The sequence below is a fragment of the Rana temporaria genome, chromosome 6 (genome assembly GCF_905171775.1).
Source record: "Rana temporaria chromosome 6, aRanTem1.1, whole genome shotgun sequence".
In the NCBI taxonomy this organism is placed as follows: Eukaryota; Metazoa; Chordata; class Amphibia; order Anura; family Ranidae; genus Rana; species Rana temporaria.
The window spans coordinates 179,664,474-179,678,258 of NC_053494.1; the positions used below are offsets into that span (position 1 = coordinate 179,664,474).

The 13,785-nt window shown below is 41.3% G+C and overlaps 1 protein-coding gene across 11 annotated transcripts in view; it reads left to right on the plus strand.

Annotated features, from left to right (window-relative positions):
• The window catches only part of RBMS1 (RNA binding motif single stranded interacting protein 1), a 497,047-nt gene that overhangs the window by 342,149 nt on the left and 141,113 nt on the right, over window positions 1-13,785 (plus strand). For all 11 annotated transcript variants that reach the window (XM_040357882.1, XM_040357887.1, XM_040357886.1 and 8 more), the window contains exon 2: window positions 12,039-12,214. In XM_040357882.1, coding sequence (XP_040213816.1) covers window positions 12,039-12,214 — 176 coding nt within the window. The remainder of the gene's footprint in view (window positions 1-12,038; window positions 12,215-13,785) is intronic.

A 13,785-nucleotide genomic window follows, 5' to 3' on the forward strand; every position in this document is an offset into this window, starting at 1 on the left:
TCTCAAAGTTTTTTAGATAACAGGATGTGTTCACAGGACAGCTGAGAATTTCTGATATCAACGGATATGACCAAAGGCTTTCAAATGTGTATATTGGACACACCAAGAGGAGCAAAGTTTGTTAGGGTTTGCATACATTTTAATACAACGTACAACCTCTTTGCTGCCATTTCACGTTTGCCTATATTTTATACATTTAATTAAAAGAACGTATCCCAATATACCTGGAAGTGAATTTGGCAGTTTCTCGTAGCATAACGCAGTGAATTATAGGCTTATTAATTTGGCTGTCACCCCCAAGATGTTTGCGATCTCTAGAGTTTTGCATGGATGTCGATCAAGATATTTTTCCCCTATCCTGTCATTTGGAGTCGTGCTCCTTTGCTGAGGAACATGTCATCTGTCATCCGTTATCTTTTTTGCATCAGCCTAGTTTTTTTTTTTTTTTTCCTGTTCTTCGGACTCTGGGGAATGTTCATTGTGAAAACGCGACTGTCTGAATAATAGAGCTGCTTTTCATATATACATTGGAGCCGGCCTCTGCATTATTTGAGGTGTGATGGTGAGATATTCGATCTTTTAGGATTTACACCTACAAGAGAACCTACCATCTTGCTGTATGAGGGGTTTTGTTGTTATGGACCTGTTTTCAGAATTTTTCTTACCAAGGGTCACATGCTGAACCATTCTACCCTATGCTGCAGACCATACGCTTCATCCCCTTTTATTAATGCACATCACTGGAAGAATTTAGTGTTCTGCTGGCAATACACTTTTTCAAACCATCAATAAGTGTTAAATTATTGTACTGTTTTTTAATAGTCATATCTTCCACATATCAATTTTATTAAATGTATTTTTATTTAAAAACCATAATTGGACTTTTTTTTTTTCTTCTTTTTTTTTTTTAGAAATTAACCATTTTAAAACTATCAATCAACCACTAATTATCTCACTATGTTTATGGCAAGCATTTGGCTTTTTCAGTATAGAAGTTATCTTTAGGATATATTCGTATTCGTTCCCCAAAGGAGTTTAGAATATATAAACCAAAATCACACAGGAAAAAAACCTGCAAAACAGTCTTGTTAATACGAAATATAACAGTAAAATTTGATGGGTTGCTATGATTCATTGCTTAATTTCAAATGATCTACGCTCTGCAATGCTTGATTGAATGAGCCTTAAAAACTTGAAGGGCTTCAAAGGACAGCAGCCCCACCTGTCACTTGTAGATGATCAACAGGTAGGGATGGTGTCGGTTCCCTGAACAAAAGTGTGCTTGCACTGAGATTATTCTCAGAGTGTTTAGCAAATGAGCCAACAGCTGATATGTGCAGAAAGGTTTTACAAGTCCTTCAGTTTCAAAATAGAAGAACAATAGAGCGCAATAACTTGGGATAAGTGTCCAAAGGAGTTTGTTTTTCAAGAAGAAAGTCTGTTAAAAATCCACAAAAGGAAACGTGTTTCGAGTGTGGAAGTGCCCCTTCATCCGGGCTTGCAGCTTTAAGTTATTTTAATGCAGATGATGAACTCCTCATTGGCGGAGGGATTAAATGGCTGTATGTCGCGCTTCTCGGTAAATTTTGAAATGCGTTTTTAAATGTGTTGCATAACGCTTGAACATTGTAGTGTGGATGACCATTCTGAGGTTGCGTTTGCTGCTTTACACTTCTTCGAATACAGCAGGTCCTAAAAAGGGTTGCAAAAACCCACAGTTGGGAAAGATTTATGAATGATAATATAACTATACGCTGCAGTCTAACTTTTTCAGTGTTGCGTGATGGATGCGCTTTGGCAGTCTTGTGTACGCCCACCACATACTCAAACATGTTGCAGTATGAAACCACTGATTACAGCTCCTTTGCTGAAGTTAACTTTATATGGGCATGAGCAACTCAAAGATTTACAAGTGTTTGTTTCATTATGGCCTAAATCATTACACCAGTAAGCAAGAAAAGCAGTTATATTGCGAAACCTTGTCTTCAAAATGAAGCTGAGTAGGTCATCAAAGGGTACCTGTCACCCACAGGTTGTTTTCAAGAATTATCTCCATCCATAATTAGTATTTCTAGGGTTCTGATGACTTTTGTTGGCACTAAAATGACCGTGTTCTCTAGACATGAAGGAATAAGTTCGAAACGGTACAAGAAAGTGAATATTACTTAAACTTTCTAGTGGGCTGAAAGTCCAGTCTTGATTTTCTTTCAGAATCTTTAGCATTCTTAATCCTTACATCGAACACTTACCTTTTCAGGATGTGTTAGATGCCTGCCCAGTGTGATTCTACATGCTGTCCAGTGGGACGAACAGTAGTCCAAAACAGTAGACCAGGCATCTGACACAACTGGTGGTTTTGGATAACAGCAATAACTCTTTAAAGCTGGCCGTAGATTAATAATTTTTCTTCGTTCAGCCTGCAGGCCACACAGTTAAGGTGGATAGAGGAATCCTGCCCACTGAGACCTTTTTTTCTGACATGGGGGGACGCTCTGCTCACAGAATATACTGATCCGTTGCTGCAGCCCATGGTCCAGAATAATTTTCCAATAAGCCAATTCAATGGAAGTGGATGGCTAGATCAACTTCTGTTGAACAGGAACGGCCACACATGGATCCAAATTTGTTCGGTCCCTGCTGAACCACACACATTTCGATCCATCTATTGCTAGCTTAAGAAAGATGGACTCCTCAACCATCAATTAAGTCTTGGCCATCTTTATTTACAGAGTACTTTGCTTCTTTTCGCAGTATTTTAAAATGGTCTTCTCTTGCTCCCAATTGGGCTCTTTTGCAGCTATTCTCAACTATTTCCTAGAGAATCCATTGGCTCAATGGGGGTCACAGCAGTTGAACAGTAAAGAAGACCTCTAGGGATATCTCACTACTTGATCCCTCAGGAGCCATCAGAAGCCAATTCTTTCAAAAGCTAGTTCAGTGTATCTGGCCCTTAAAGTGAACCTAGAAAAATGGCAGAAGCCAGTGCTCACTTGGTTTTAAAGGTGCAAGCTCTAGGGCTGTTCTCTTTCCTGGCTTCATTACCTAGTGTTTAAAATGTAGTCCTCAAAAGATTAACACAAATAATAAAATGTGGGGGGGGGGGGCACGATCATCCTTACAATTTAAATTTGAGGAATGGACTCCGATACCCAAAGATTACAATAATATCTGTAGTATATGTAATTTATGGGTAAACATATGATACATGAGGGAGAAAAGAACTTAGGTTGCTTACCCAAAAGAGCAGGCTAAAAGAAGCTGCAAGGACAAGGGATGCCCAAAGGCATTACCTAGTGAGTCACTTGAACAAGCATGCCGGATGGATGTCCAGATTACCGAGGCTTAAATGGCTGCATGGTTGTTCCAGGCCAGTGACAGGCTGAGTGTTGAAGCCAGTAAAAAAAATCAAACCTAGATGGTCATATCTGTGCTGTTTATTCTGCACACTCTTAAGTTTTGGCTTTAAGCCGTCCATAGAGATTTTTGTTGAATTTTTCAGGGATTTTTTTTTTGCTAGAACATTCTGTCTTGCTAGTCAACTAATGTTGTTCAGAGGCCCTTAAAATTTTATCCAGACCTGCAATTTGAATGGAATCCCAGATGCATCACACATATATAACAACGTATGCTTATCCAGAGCAAAAACCTGCATTCCTAGTTTTAGAGCTTTTGTTTAGGAAAAAAATTTCATTCTGCTCCTTCAAATTTTGTCTCTACAGTCTAAAAACGAAGGTCAATTTGAGCCCACCATTAAAAAAAAAAAAAAAAAATCAAACGTTCCAAAGATACTGGTGTATGGCCAACTTTTTAGATATCCTTTTTAAAAGCAGGGTTGGTCACATTTAAAAACAACAGGCAATTATCCTTAACAATTACAGCTGGCACCTAACTCGAGGTCAAAGCTGGCTCCTAAAAAATAATAAATAAAAATCGCCTGTTGGCTACTAAATTGGACAGATCCAAAAAATGTTTTTTTATCGTTTATCGTTTTGGATAGAGTAGGGAAGATATAGACGCCCTGATGGGTTTTTACTGCTATCCAGGACTCGGGATGGGAATGCTCGCTTTGCAGGTTCACTCTTTTATGAATGGCCATCTTATTTAATCAGATTCTTTCAGCCGGCCCTACATTCATCAATGCATCAATTCAGATGCAGATATTTAGGAGCTATGCCTCTAATCTTTATCTGCTTTTCTGCATAGATACAACATGATGCTTTACAGCTTTTATGTGCAAAATACAAAATAACGACACAAAAATGCTATGTAAAGATATAATGGTATGAATGGCGGCACATCTTGGCTCAGCAAGAGCTTGACAAAGATTCCCATAATAGCCTCACTGAGTTACATTACCCTTGAAGAGCTTTTCCTAAAAATGGAAGAGCCACAGGCAGTGCTGTCACCCCACCCCTTGGGGCTCATCATGTTCTGTTGGTAATCCCCTCTAGTCCAAGCAGAGGAGAATTTTTTTCTTTTCTAACCCTTCCTTGCTGAATAGATCTGAGAGCTGTCTGATTGTAGAATTCTATGGCACTGTTCACCGCATTTCCCATTCATTATGGCTGGCATCACGGGCTGATAACTTAATACAAAAACACTGGTCGTGTTTGTGTGTCCTGTGGAGGTTCACACATGCTGGGCATTATCGCAGTGCTTTTATTTAATTTATGTGGAATTACTTGTGTATGACTTTTTTTATTATGTGTGTTTAGTAATGTGTTTATGTAGTCAAAGCTGATGAGAAATAACCCCTATTATTGTAGGGATCAAAGACTTGGTCTAGTCAAAACAGGAGTAAGTAAATATGAATGTGAGCAATTTTAGCACCCTAGGCCTCTTAACGTGAGACTCAGAACTTCTTTTTTTCAAGTACTCGCCAATACCGATACTTTTTTTTTTCAATCTCATGTGACAGCGGCACATGTGTCCGGTATGGTTTTTTTTTTTTTTTTTTATCTTTAACAATTTTGTTTTAAAATTTAAATTTTTTTTTTTTTTTTTTTTTTTACAATATTATTTAGTTATGCTTTTTTTTTAAGAGGGGGGGGGGGGGACCGTGTCAGTGTGTGTTTTTTTTCTTTATTTTTTTTATTTTCTACAATCATTTTTATTCTTTTGTTTTTTTATTCTTTATTTTTTTATTTTTTCAGCCCTGTTGGGGGGGCTTTGGCGAGATATCAGGGGTCTTAACAGACCTCTGACATCTTCCCTTTGAGACAGGGAAAGGGACTAGGGACACATGTTCCCCTGTCTCTTTCTCAGCAGCATCAGCTGCGCTGAAAATGAATGGAGTGAAGACAGCGTCTTCTCCTCCATTCATAAACTGAAACATTTGTAAACACAGGTTACAATGTTTCAGTTATGTGAATGGACAGAGTCAGTGATCACTGACTCCGTCCATTCGGAGCAGTAAGGAGCCGGATTTACCGGCTCCTACCCCGCTCTCCATCCTGACATTTCCAGGGGGTGGAAGAGGAGCACGGAAGAGGAGAGAAACACGGCGGCATACACGGTGGCATACACAGGATACACGGTGGCTTTCAGCTGCTTTAAAATCAGCGGTGATCGGTGCTTGTAACTTCCCCATGCACTGATCACCGCCGACAGTACAAGTATCGGATGAAGCATCGGGAGCATTTGCCCGAGTACAAGTACTCGGGCAAATGCTTGGTATCGGCCCCGATACTAGTATCGGTATCGGGACAACCCTAGTTCTTTATATTGAATTTGTATCCTCACCTATACATATACTGAAATGTCAAATTAGGTGGATTTGGAAGTCAGACCCCTTTCACACTGAGGCGCTTAAACTGCCGATAAAATGTATCGGTGCACTTTTTTTTTTAAGGTAACAGGACCTTAAAAGGCAGCCACCAGCATCCTAACTGCTGACATCATTTGATGAGGAGGAGGAGTTGATAAGGAGGACATTGGGGACCTGCACTAACTCCATGTTTAACCCCCCCCATGCTGCGCTCTATCAGGACCAGCGTTATGTTGGCTAAGGTTGTCAGCACCAGTGTGCAAAAGTGTATTTGCTTTGAAAGAATAAGTCACCTCTAGGTGGTGCCTCAAGATTTTCCAGAATTTTAAAGGGTGCCCTGACTGGAATTTTAAAGGGTGCCTTGGGATTTTCTAGAATTTTAAAGGGTGCCCTGACAAACACTGGTCTAGACTTTGGTCAAGGTTTTGAGATTCTAGCCTAGAGTTCCACTTTACACCGGTGACTCATTTATAGGAGACTGAAGGGCATTGGTGACTTCCTGTTGTCGTCCCTTTTTTGTCCGATCAGCAGGCCTAAAAAGGAGAGCTGATTAAAGCTGGTCATATATGGATCTATTTTTAACGAAAAAAACTGAACCCAATTTCCTCCATGCACACATTGTACTGCTGGACTTACTGCTGGTATTCTGACAGTAGGGAGACTTCCTTTATCAGAATACACATATCAGGGCTGTAGCCGTTGGCTGCAGCAGCTTTTATATGACATGGCAGTTGAATGTATGTAGGGCAAAATAATCGAGGATCTGAGATTTTGGCCTAGAGTTTGTGTGTGTGTGTGTGTGTGTGTGTGTGTGTTTTTTCTTCTTCAATCGGAAGGGTTTAGTTCTCTGAACAATTTCAGTAAATCACGGTCCTCTGACCCATTTAGTTAATTGATAAGAACTCTTTAAATCTGCTATGTAATTAGGTTTTTCTGCTGCATTCTGTCTTGGAAAGTAAAGGCTGCTATTGGTTATATGTCAGTTGTACGCATTTTACATTTTGATGACTTTTCTAACCTTGTTTGAGTGATATGATTCATTCTTTTTCTGTTTTCCCTCATTTGTATCCTGAACATTGGGACAAAAACAACGTAAAAAAGATTGATTTCAACCTAAAAGGCTTTTTTTATTAAGATTTTCTAATCGAGCATAATTTGTTTGGATCCTCTTAATTGTCAGCTGGTCTGAATGGCCTCTGGCTTTGAAAAGCTTCTTGGTTCTCTTTTTAATGTTCTTAAAAAGTGTGACAGTTGAGCAGACTGAATGTATCCTCTTTAATGAAATGCATGTGACTTGAGCAGTATAATCCTTTCCGGAAAATAGTCTATGCAGTCAAGGGGCCCCAGTAGATGACTGTACAGCTTTTGTAAAATGTCCCTTAATTTTATTGTCATGTTTGTAGGCCATTTGGGCCACACTTGAAGCCTGGCCGAAGCTCCATTAGCAATCTCCATGTCCTGCCTTTTTTGCTAGAATGTAAAAACTGTTTGGATGCTTACTGTAGGCATTAAGAGTGCAAACCAGTAGTAGGAAAAGCCAGTTTCTTGGCACTGTCTTGAAGATTCCTTCCATGCCTGATGACTGACCTTCTGACTAAGGGGCTTGTTCACATGTACAGGAGGGGCTGCCGCTCCTCTAAAGTGATTCTGGCGTGGTTGTTTTCCAGGGGTTGGTCTTGGCCACATAGTTGCAGTTAAGGAAACTCTTAAAGGGTCTGTAAAGGCTAGATAAAAAAATAAAATAATAATGTCATACTTGCCTCCACTGTACAGTTTGTTTTGCACAGAGTGGCCTCAATTATCGACTTCTGGGTCCCTCGGTGGCTCTCGCAGCTCCTCCCCGCATCAGATAACCCCCCTAAGAGAAGTGCTCTCCCGGGGGGTTTCCTTGCGGGCACACTCCAGAGTCCAGCATTTGCATTAATAGACACGAATACCGTACTCGGGCCCCACCCCTCAGCTTCCGCATTATTGTATTTGATTGACAGCAGCGGAAGCCAATGGCTGCGCTGCTATCTATCCAAGCAACAGCCGGGACCCCATGATAAGAGGGACAGCGTGTCACAGCCGAGGGAAATACGGGGCTCAGATAAGTAAAATGGGGGGCTGGGGGGGGGGGGGGGGTTTCACTGCCAGGTGTATCGCCTTTAATGCATAGGATGCATTAAGGTGAAAAAACATGAGGGTTTACAACCCCTTTAAGGCATTGGCATACCAAGACCTTCTGGACAATTTCATGCTCCCAACTTTGTGGTAACAGTTTGGGGATGGCACCCTCCTGTTCCAACATGACTGTTCACCAGTGCACAAAGCAATGTCTATAAAGACACGGATGAGCGAGTTTGGGGTGGAGGAACTTGACTGGCCTACACAGAGTCCTGACCTCACCCTGATTGAACACCTTTGGGATGAATCGGAGCGGAGACTGCAAGCCAGGCCTTCTCATCCACATCAGAGCCTGACCTCACAAATGTGGTTTCGGGAAGAATGATCAAACATTCCCATAGACGCACTCCTAAACCTTGTGGACAGCCTTCCCAGGAGGGTTGAAGCTTTTATAGCTGCAAAGGGTGGGCCAACTCAATATTGAACCCTACGGACTAAGACTGGAATGCCATTTAAAAGTTAATGGGTGTGTAAAGTCAGGTGTCCCAATACTTTTGGCAATATAGTGTAAGTAGCTTTGCCCAATCTAATAACATTTTTATTATAATACAGGATATATATAGTACCCACAGTTTGCTCAACACTTTACAGAGCAGACTGTACAGTTAAAATTCAATACAAGAGGGCTAAAAGGGCCCTAGTCGTGAGAGCTTACAATCAAATAGCCAGAAGCCCAGATCTTGCAGTTTGGACCTAGCAGAATTGACAACCTGGTCTCCCATCACAAAAGCTTTTCTTTTATTAGGAAACCTTGACGATGAATGCACTCTGTATTTAGCATCCGCAAAGGGCAAAGCCCCATTAGGCGGGCACATAATGACTTAATATGCGCAGTGTTGTATTGCCGATCGTATGTCATTTTCTGTATCACTTGTGCTAAAAATGATAGATGACTCACTGAGGTTTGCTCGCCAGCTGTATCTGTAAACCGGACACATGACCCCGTAAAACCGGGCAGTCAATATAGATCTATAGATAGTTTGCAATTAGCAATGGGATAGGGACCACACTCGGTCAATGCGTACGTAAGACTGTAATTGTTGTGGCCGTTTTTGGTGGAAGTATGTCTGTTGTGCGATTTTATGGCACCAGACTGCTGGAAGGATTTCATGGTAATGTACCTGTATGGAGCTCTTCATAATGTTACTGCATCATTCTGTAACTGAGCAATTAGTGTGCATTTCAGGTCTGCATAATCCGGGCCCCGGCAGACGTTGGGAGCCTGAAATCCCATGCGGCTAGGCTGGAGTCAGACGCTGGATCAGTTGTTGTGTTTGGTCGCCTGGTTCCTGGGAGTTGTCTGGTACTATACATGAACATTGGGGCTTCACTGGATTAAAATCCAACAAGACTTTACCTGGAGCACTTGCTGGTTTCCAGAAGTCTTTTAGAAAGGGTGCTAATTGCTTCATTTAGCTTTTGTAAAAGGGAATGTGTAGTGGTTCTGTACATTTTTTACCACGGTCTGTAAAATAACATGGAAGAACGAAATACAGCATTTAGTGCAGTATTTTTGCTTCCTGATTTCAAGCCAGCAGGTGGCTCTTTTGGCTTGTTTTGTTTAAAACCCCTGAAATTGGCTTTTTATGATACGAAATGCCTTGGTGCCAAGCACTGATCCCTGTGACTCTTGCCTTGGGCTAATGTCCAACAGGCAACCCTGTCATTGCAATGTCTTGACATCCACAGTGAAGTTACTAAGAAGCTGCCTGTTTGGCCCTATGGAAATTGCTGTAGCCAGATGCAGCAAGGTTTTTGCTCCCATTGCTGGTGATTAAGGTTTTATTATCCTCATCCACACAATAGAGCTGCACGATTCTGGCTTAAATGAGAATCACGATTTTTTTGCTTGGAAGATGGATCAAAACTTCTCGCGGCATAACATCACCTTTCACATTAAAACAAAAAACAATCGGGCTAACCTTATGGTATCTTCTTCTTTTTTTTTTTTTTTTTTTTTTTTTTTTTTCTTTTTTTTTTTTCATTGAAGTTTTATTAATTTTTTCCCAAAAAAATGCATTTGAAAGACTGCTGGGCAAATAGTGTGACATAAAATATTGCAGCAATTTCCGTTTTATTACCTAAAGTCTCTGCTAAAATATATACAGTATGTTTGGGTGTTCCAAGTAATTTTTTAGCAAAGAATATAGATTTTTTAAACTTGAGTGTCAGAAAAAGATTTGGACTTTAAGTGGTTAAACTTCCTGCATTTATACACAGAATTTTGCTCTAAGAAGGAAGTTTGTTACAATGTTTCATGTTACAAACTTGGAAGACTGCCCTTTTGATCTAAGGGCCCTTTCACATGGAACGGATCCATGATGATCTGCCCCGTGAACCTCCGCTTGCTCAGCGGCGATTGCTCCGCTGAACCTGGCGGATGACAGTCCCGCACACTGTCTGTCCGTGTTCACCTGATCTGCTCTGCAGACGGATGGAAAAAAAAGGATTTTCCTCCATCTGCAGAATCGGAGGATTGTGGACACTGATGCGATCAGGTGTCGGCGGATGTTCATCCACTGACACCCGCTATCTCATAGGGATCAATGTATGTTCCTTTTTTATCCGTAAATAGATGGATGAAAAAGCAGACATACGGACCTTTTACCCCAAAAATGTGTGAAAGGGGCCTAAGAAGGAAGCCATTAGTTACAGACTGCATTTGACTACAGTTGTCAGACTGCATTTTATTTTGAAAGCTGAGTGAGCAGATAGTCTCTCCACTTAGGCTTCATTTCCATGGACGTTTTTGGACATTTTTACAGCCACTTTTCTGAGTGTTTTTTGCAGCTTAAAAACGGCTCTCCATGTTATTCTATGGCCTCATGCCCACCATGGCGTTTTTGAGCTGTAGATGGCTGAGCCGTTTTTAAGCTGCAAAAAAAAACCCAGGACCAGTGCGTTCTGAAGCTCCAGAGTTAGAGCTGTAAAAACGGCAGGCGTTAAACGCTCAAACGTGCAAAAACGCTACCGTGGCGTTTTTGAGCTCCAGCTCAAAAAAAAAAAAAAAAAAAAAATTAAACATGGACAGGCGTTTTTAAGCTGTAAAAAAAGGCTCAAAAAGTGGCTGTAAAAACGTCCATGGAATTGAACCCTTATAGTTATATGAAATAATCTGCAAACTCTGCGTTAGAGATCGTCAGGGGGGGTTGAATCGAGATCACCATTTTTTAAAGATTAATTCTGCAGCTATAACACATGATCAGATTTTCCGACGGGAATTGTGTGATGGCAGATTGTTGTTGGAAAATCCGACCGTTTGTATACTCCGGACAATTGTCTGATTTTTCCGCCAACAAATGTTGGATAGCAATGCTTTAAAAAATGTTGACAACAAATGTTCGTGTGAACAGAAGTCCTTCGGGGAAAAAAAAAAAAAGTACAAACACGCATGCTCGAAGCAATGCTAACCATAACACAACATTAGCAGAAGTTGCCCAAAGGGTGGCGCTAAAGAGCTGAAAAACCATGTAGTTTTGTGTTTGGCCAACAATTGTGTGCCGTTTGTATGCAAGACAAAGTCCTGGCCAACGCCCTTTGGAAAAAAGTCCCAAGTTTTGTCCACGGAAATTTTGGCGAGCAACATTTTGCTGCATCGGGCTACAGAGAGCGATTTCCATAGGGACAGACGGACAAGCCTGTTGGAGATCCTAACACTATTGTTTCTCTAGCAACAGAATCGCCCATCTGACATCAGTGTTATTCTAATGGCTCAGTCCAAGGTTTCAATCAGACAAATTATGCCTCAAAGTGTTCCGCTATGCAATGGGCTAATCGTAGCACTTTTTTTTTTTTTACTGGTAAACAAGAGCAACCCAAATCGATTAGTATTTACTCAGGACCATGTTAATTATGTTGTGTCTGTACAGCATTGTATATGTTCTGTAATTTAAAAACCTAAAGTGTCATTACCCAGAAGTCCTGTTTTTGCTTTCAGAATTGTGAATTTTATATAATTTTAACTCTTGTTGTGCCCCAGTTATCATTCTTGCCTGCCCGTCTGCATGGAGTTTTATATGCTTTCCTTTTCAGATTGCCATGTTTTAGGTCAGACAGTGCTAAATACCCTCTTATTAATGGCACCTTCTTTCTCTTTGATTTTCAGCAACCCATTGTGCCTGCTCACCCCATGGCTCCTCCAAGCCCCAGCACAACCAGCAACCACAATAGCAGCAGTAGCAGTAGCAGTTCTGGTTGGGATCAGTTAAGCAAAACGAATTTGTATATTCGAGGACTCCTTCCAAACACCACAGACCAGGACCTAGTGAAGCTATGCCAACCGTAAGTATGGCTATTTATCATTGGGCTTTGTGTTTCTCTGCAGTGTGATTGGTGGAATTTTTTTGTGTTGTATCCCACTTTAAAAAGGAATATGAACAAGAGCTGTTTATACAGTAAGCTAAAGAAAAACCTTCGTAGTGCAGTAATCTTTAGGGCTCATGCACACACTGGGCTAGATTCAGATAGGTTACGCGGATCTAAAGATCCGCTAATCTGATTTACGATCCGCCGGCGCAAGTTTTTGAGACAAGTGCTGTATTCAGAAAGCACTTGCCTCTAAAGTTGCGCCGGCGGATCGTAAATCCCCCGGCGGAATTCAAATTCCGCGGCTAGGGGGTGTATAACATTTAAATCAGGCGCGTCCCCACGCCGAACTAACTGCGCATGCGCCGTCCGCTAAATTTCCCAGCGTGCATTGCTCCAAATGACGGCGCTAGGACATCATTGGTTTCGACGTGAACGTAAATTACGTCCATCCGTATTCGCGAACGACTTACGCAAACGACGTAAAAAAAATCAAAATTCAACCCGGGACCGACGGCCATACTTAACATAGGATACGCCGCATATAGCAGGGGTAACTATTCGCCGGAAAAAGCCGAACGCAAGCTACGTAAAAAAAAAAGCGGCGGGCGTTTGTTTCTGAATCGGCGGAAATCCTCATTTGCATATTCGTTGCGTGAAAAAAACGAAACGCCATTTAGCGGCCGGCCTGGAATTGCAGCCTAAGATCCGACGGTGTAAGTCACTTACACCTGTCGGATCTTAGGGAGATCTATGCGGAACCTGATTCTATGAATCAGGCGCATAGCTACGATGGACGGAACTCAGAGATACGACGGCGTATCAGGAGATACGCCGTTGTATCTCTATCTGAATCCGAGCCAGGATGTTTGCCTCTAAACTCCCCCTATGTGTCAATGCGCACAAACTTTCAGAGGCGTTTTAGGGGCAGTAGGAAGAAAAACAGCTTGTGCATCCAGGAGCAGAGGTTGTTAAGCCGTAAAAATGAAAAATGCTGCTTTTAGCTGTGTTTGCTGTTTTTTTTTCAGGTGTTTTTACTGGAAAAAACACCCATAAAAGCTATTCAAACACATGTTTTTTTTTTTTTTTTCCTGGCGGCAGCACTGGGATTTTTTCCTGTGTGCATGAGGCCCTGGTCGCCATCTTCCATCTCTGATCTTTACTTATTGAATTATTATTATTATTATCTTATGGTGTCATTAGTTTCTGAGGGTTATGACTTTGCATAGTTGCTCTAATGTTTTTTTACTAAGCAAGTTCGCCTAGAATAGATCCATGTTTAGCCTGGATTATTCCATTAAAAATCAATGTTCAAAAACTCTACTAGGCAAGTTAATACCGGACTATTGTGCGAGCCCTTTCCCAATAGTATGAAAACCCTAAAAAAATGTATATCTGAAACAAATCGCACTACCATGTTTGACTTAATCAGTTAAAATTGCGGTATACAAAGAAAGCCGCTGCTCCAAGTGTATGATGATAACCTGAGGTGGAATATCTCGTAGAGTGCCAGCCCCGGCCGCCTCCGTGGGAAACTTGTAAGAAAA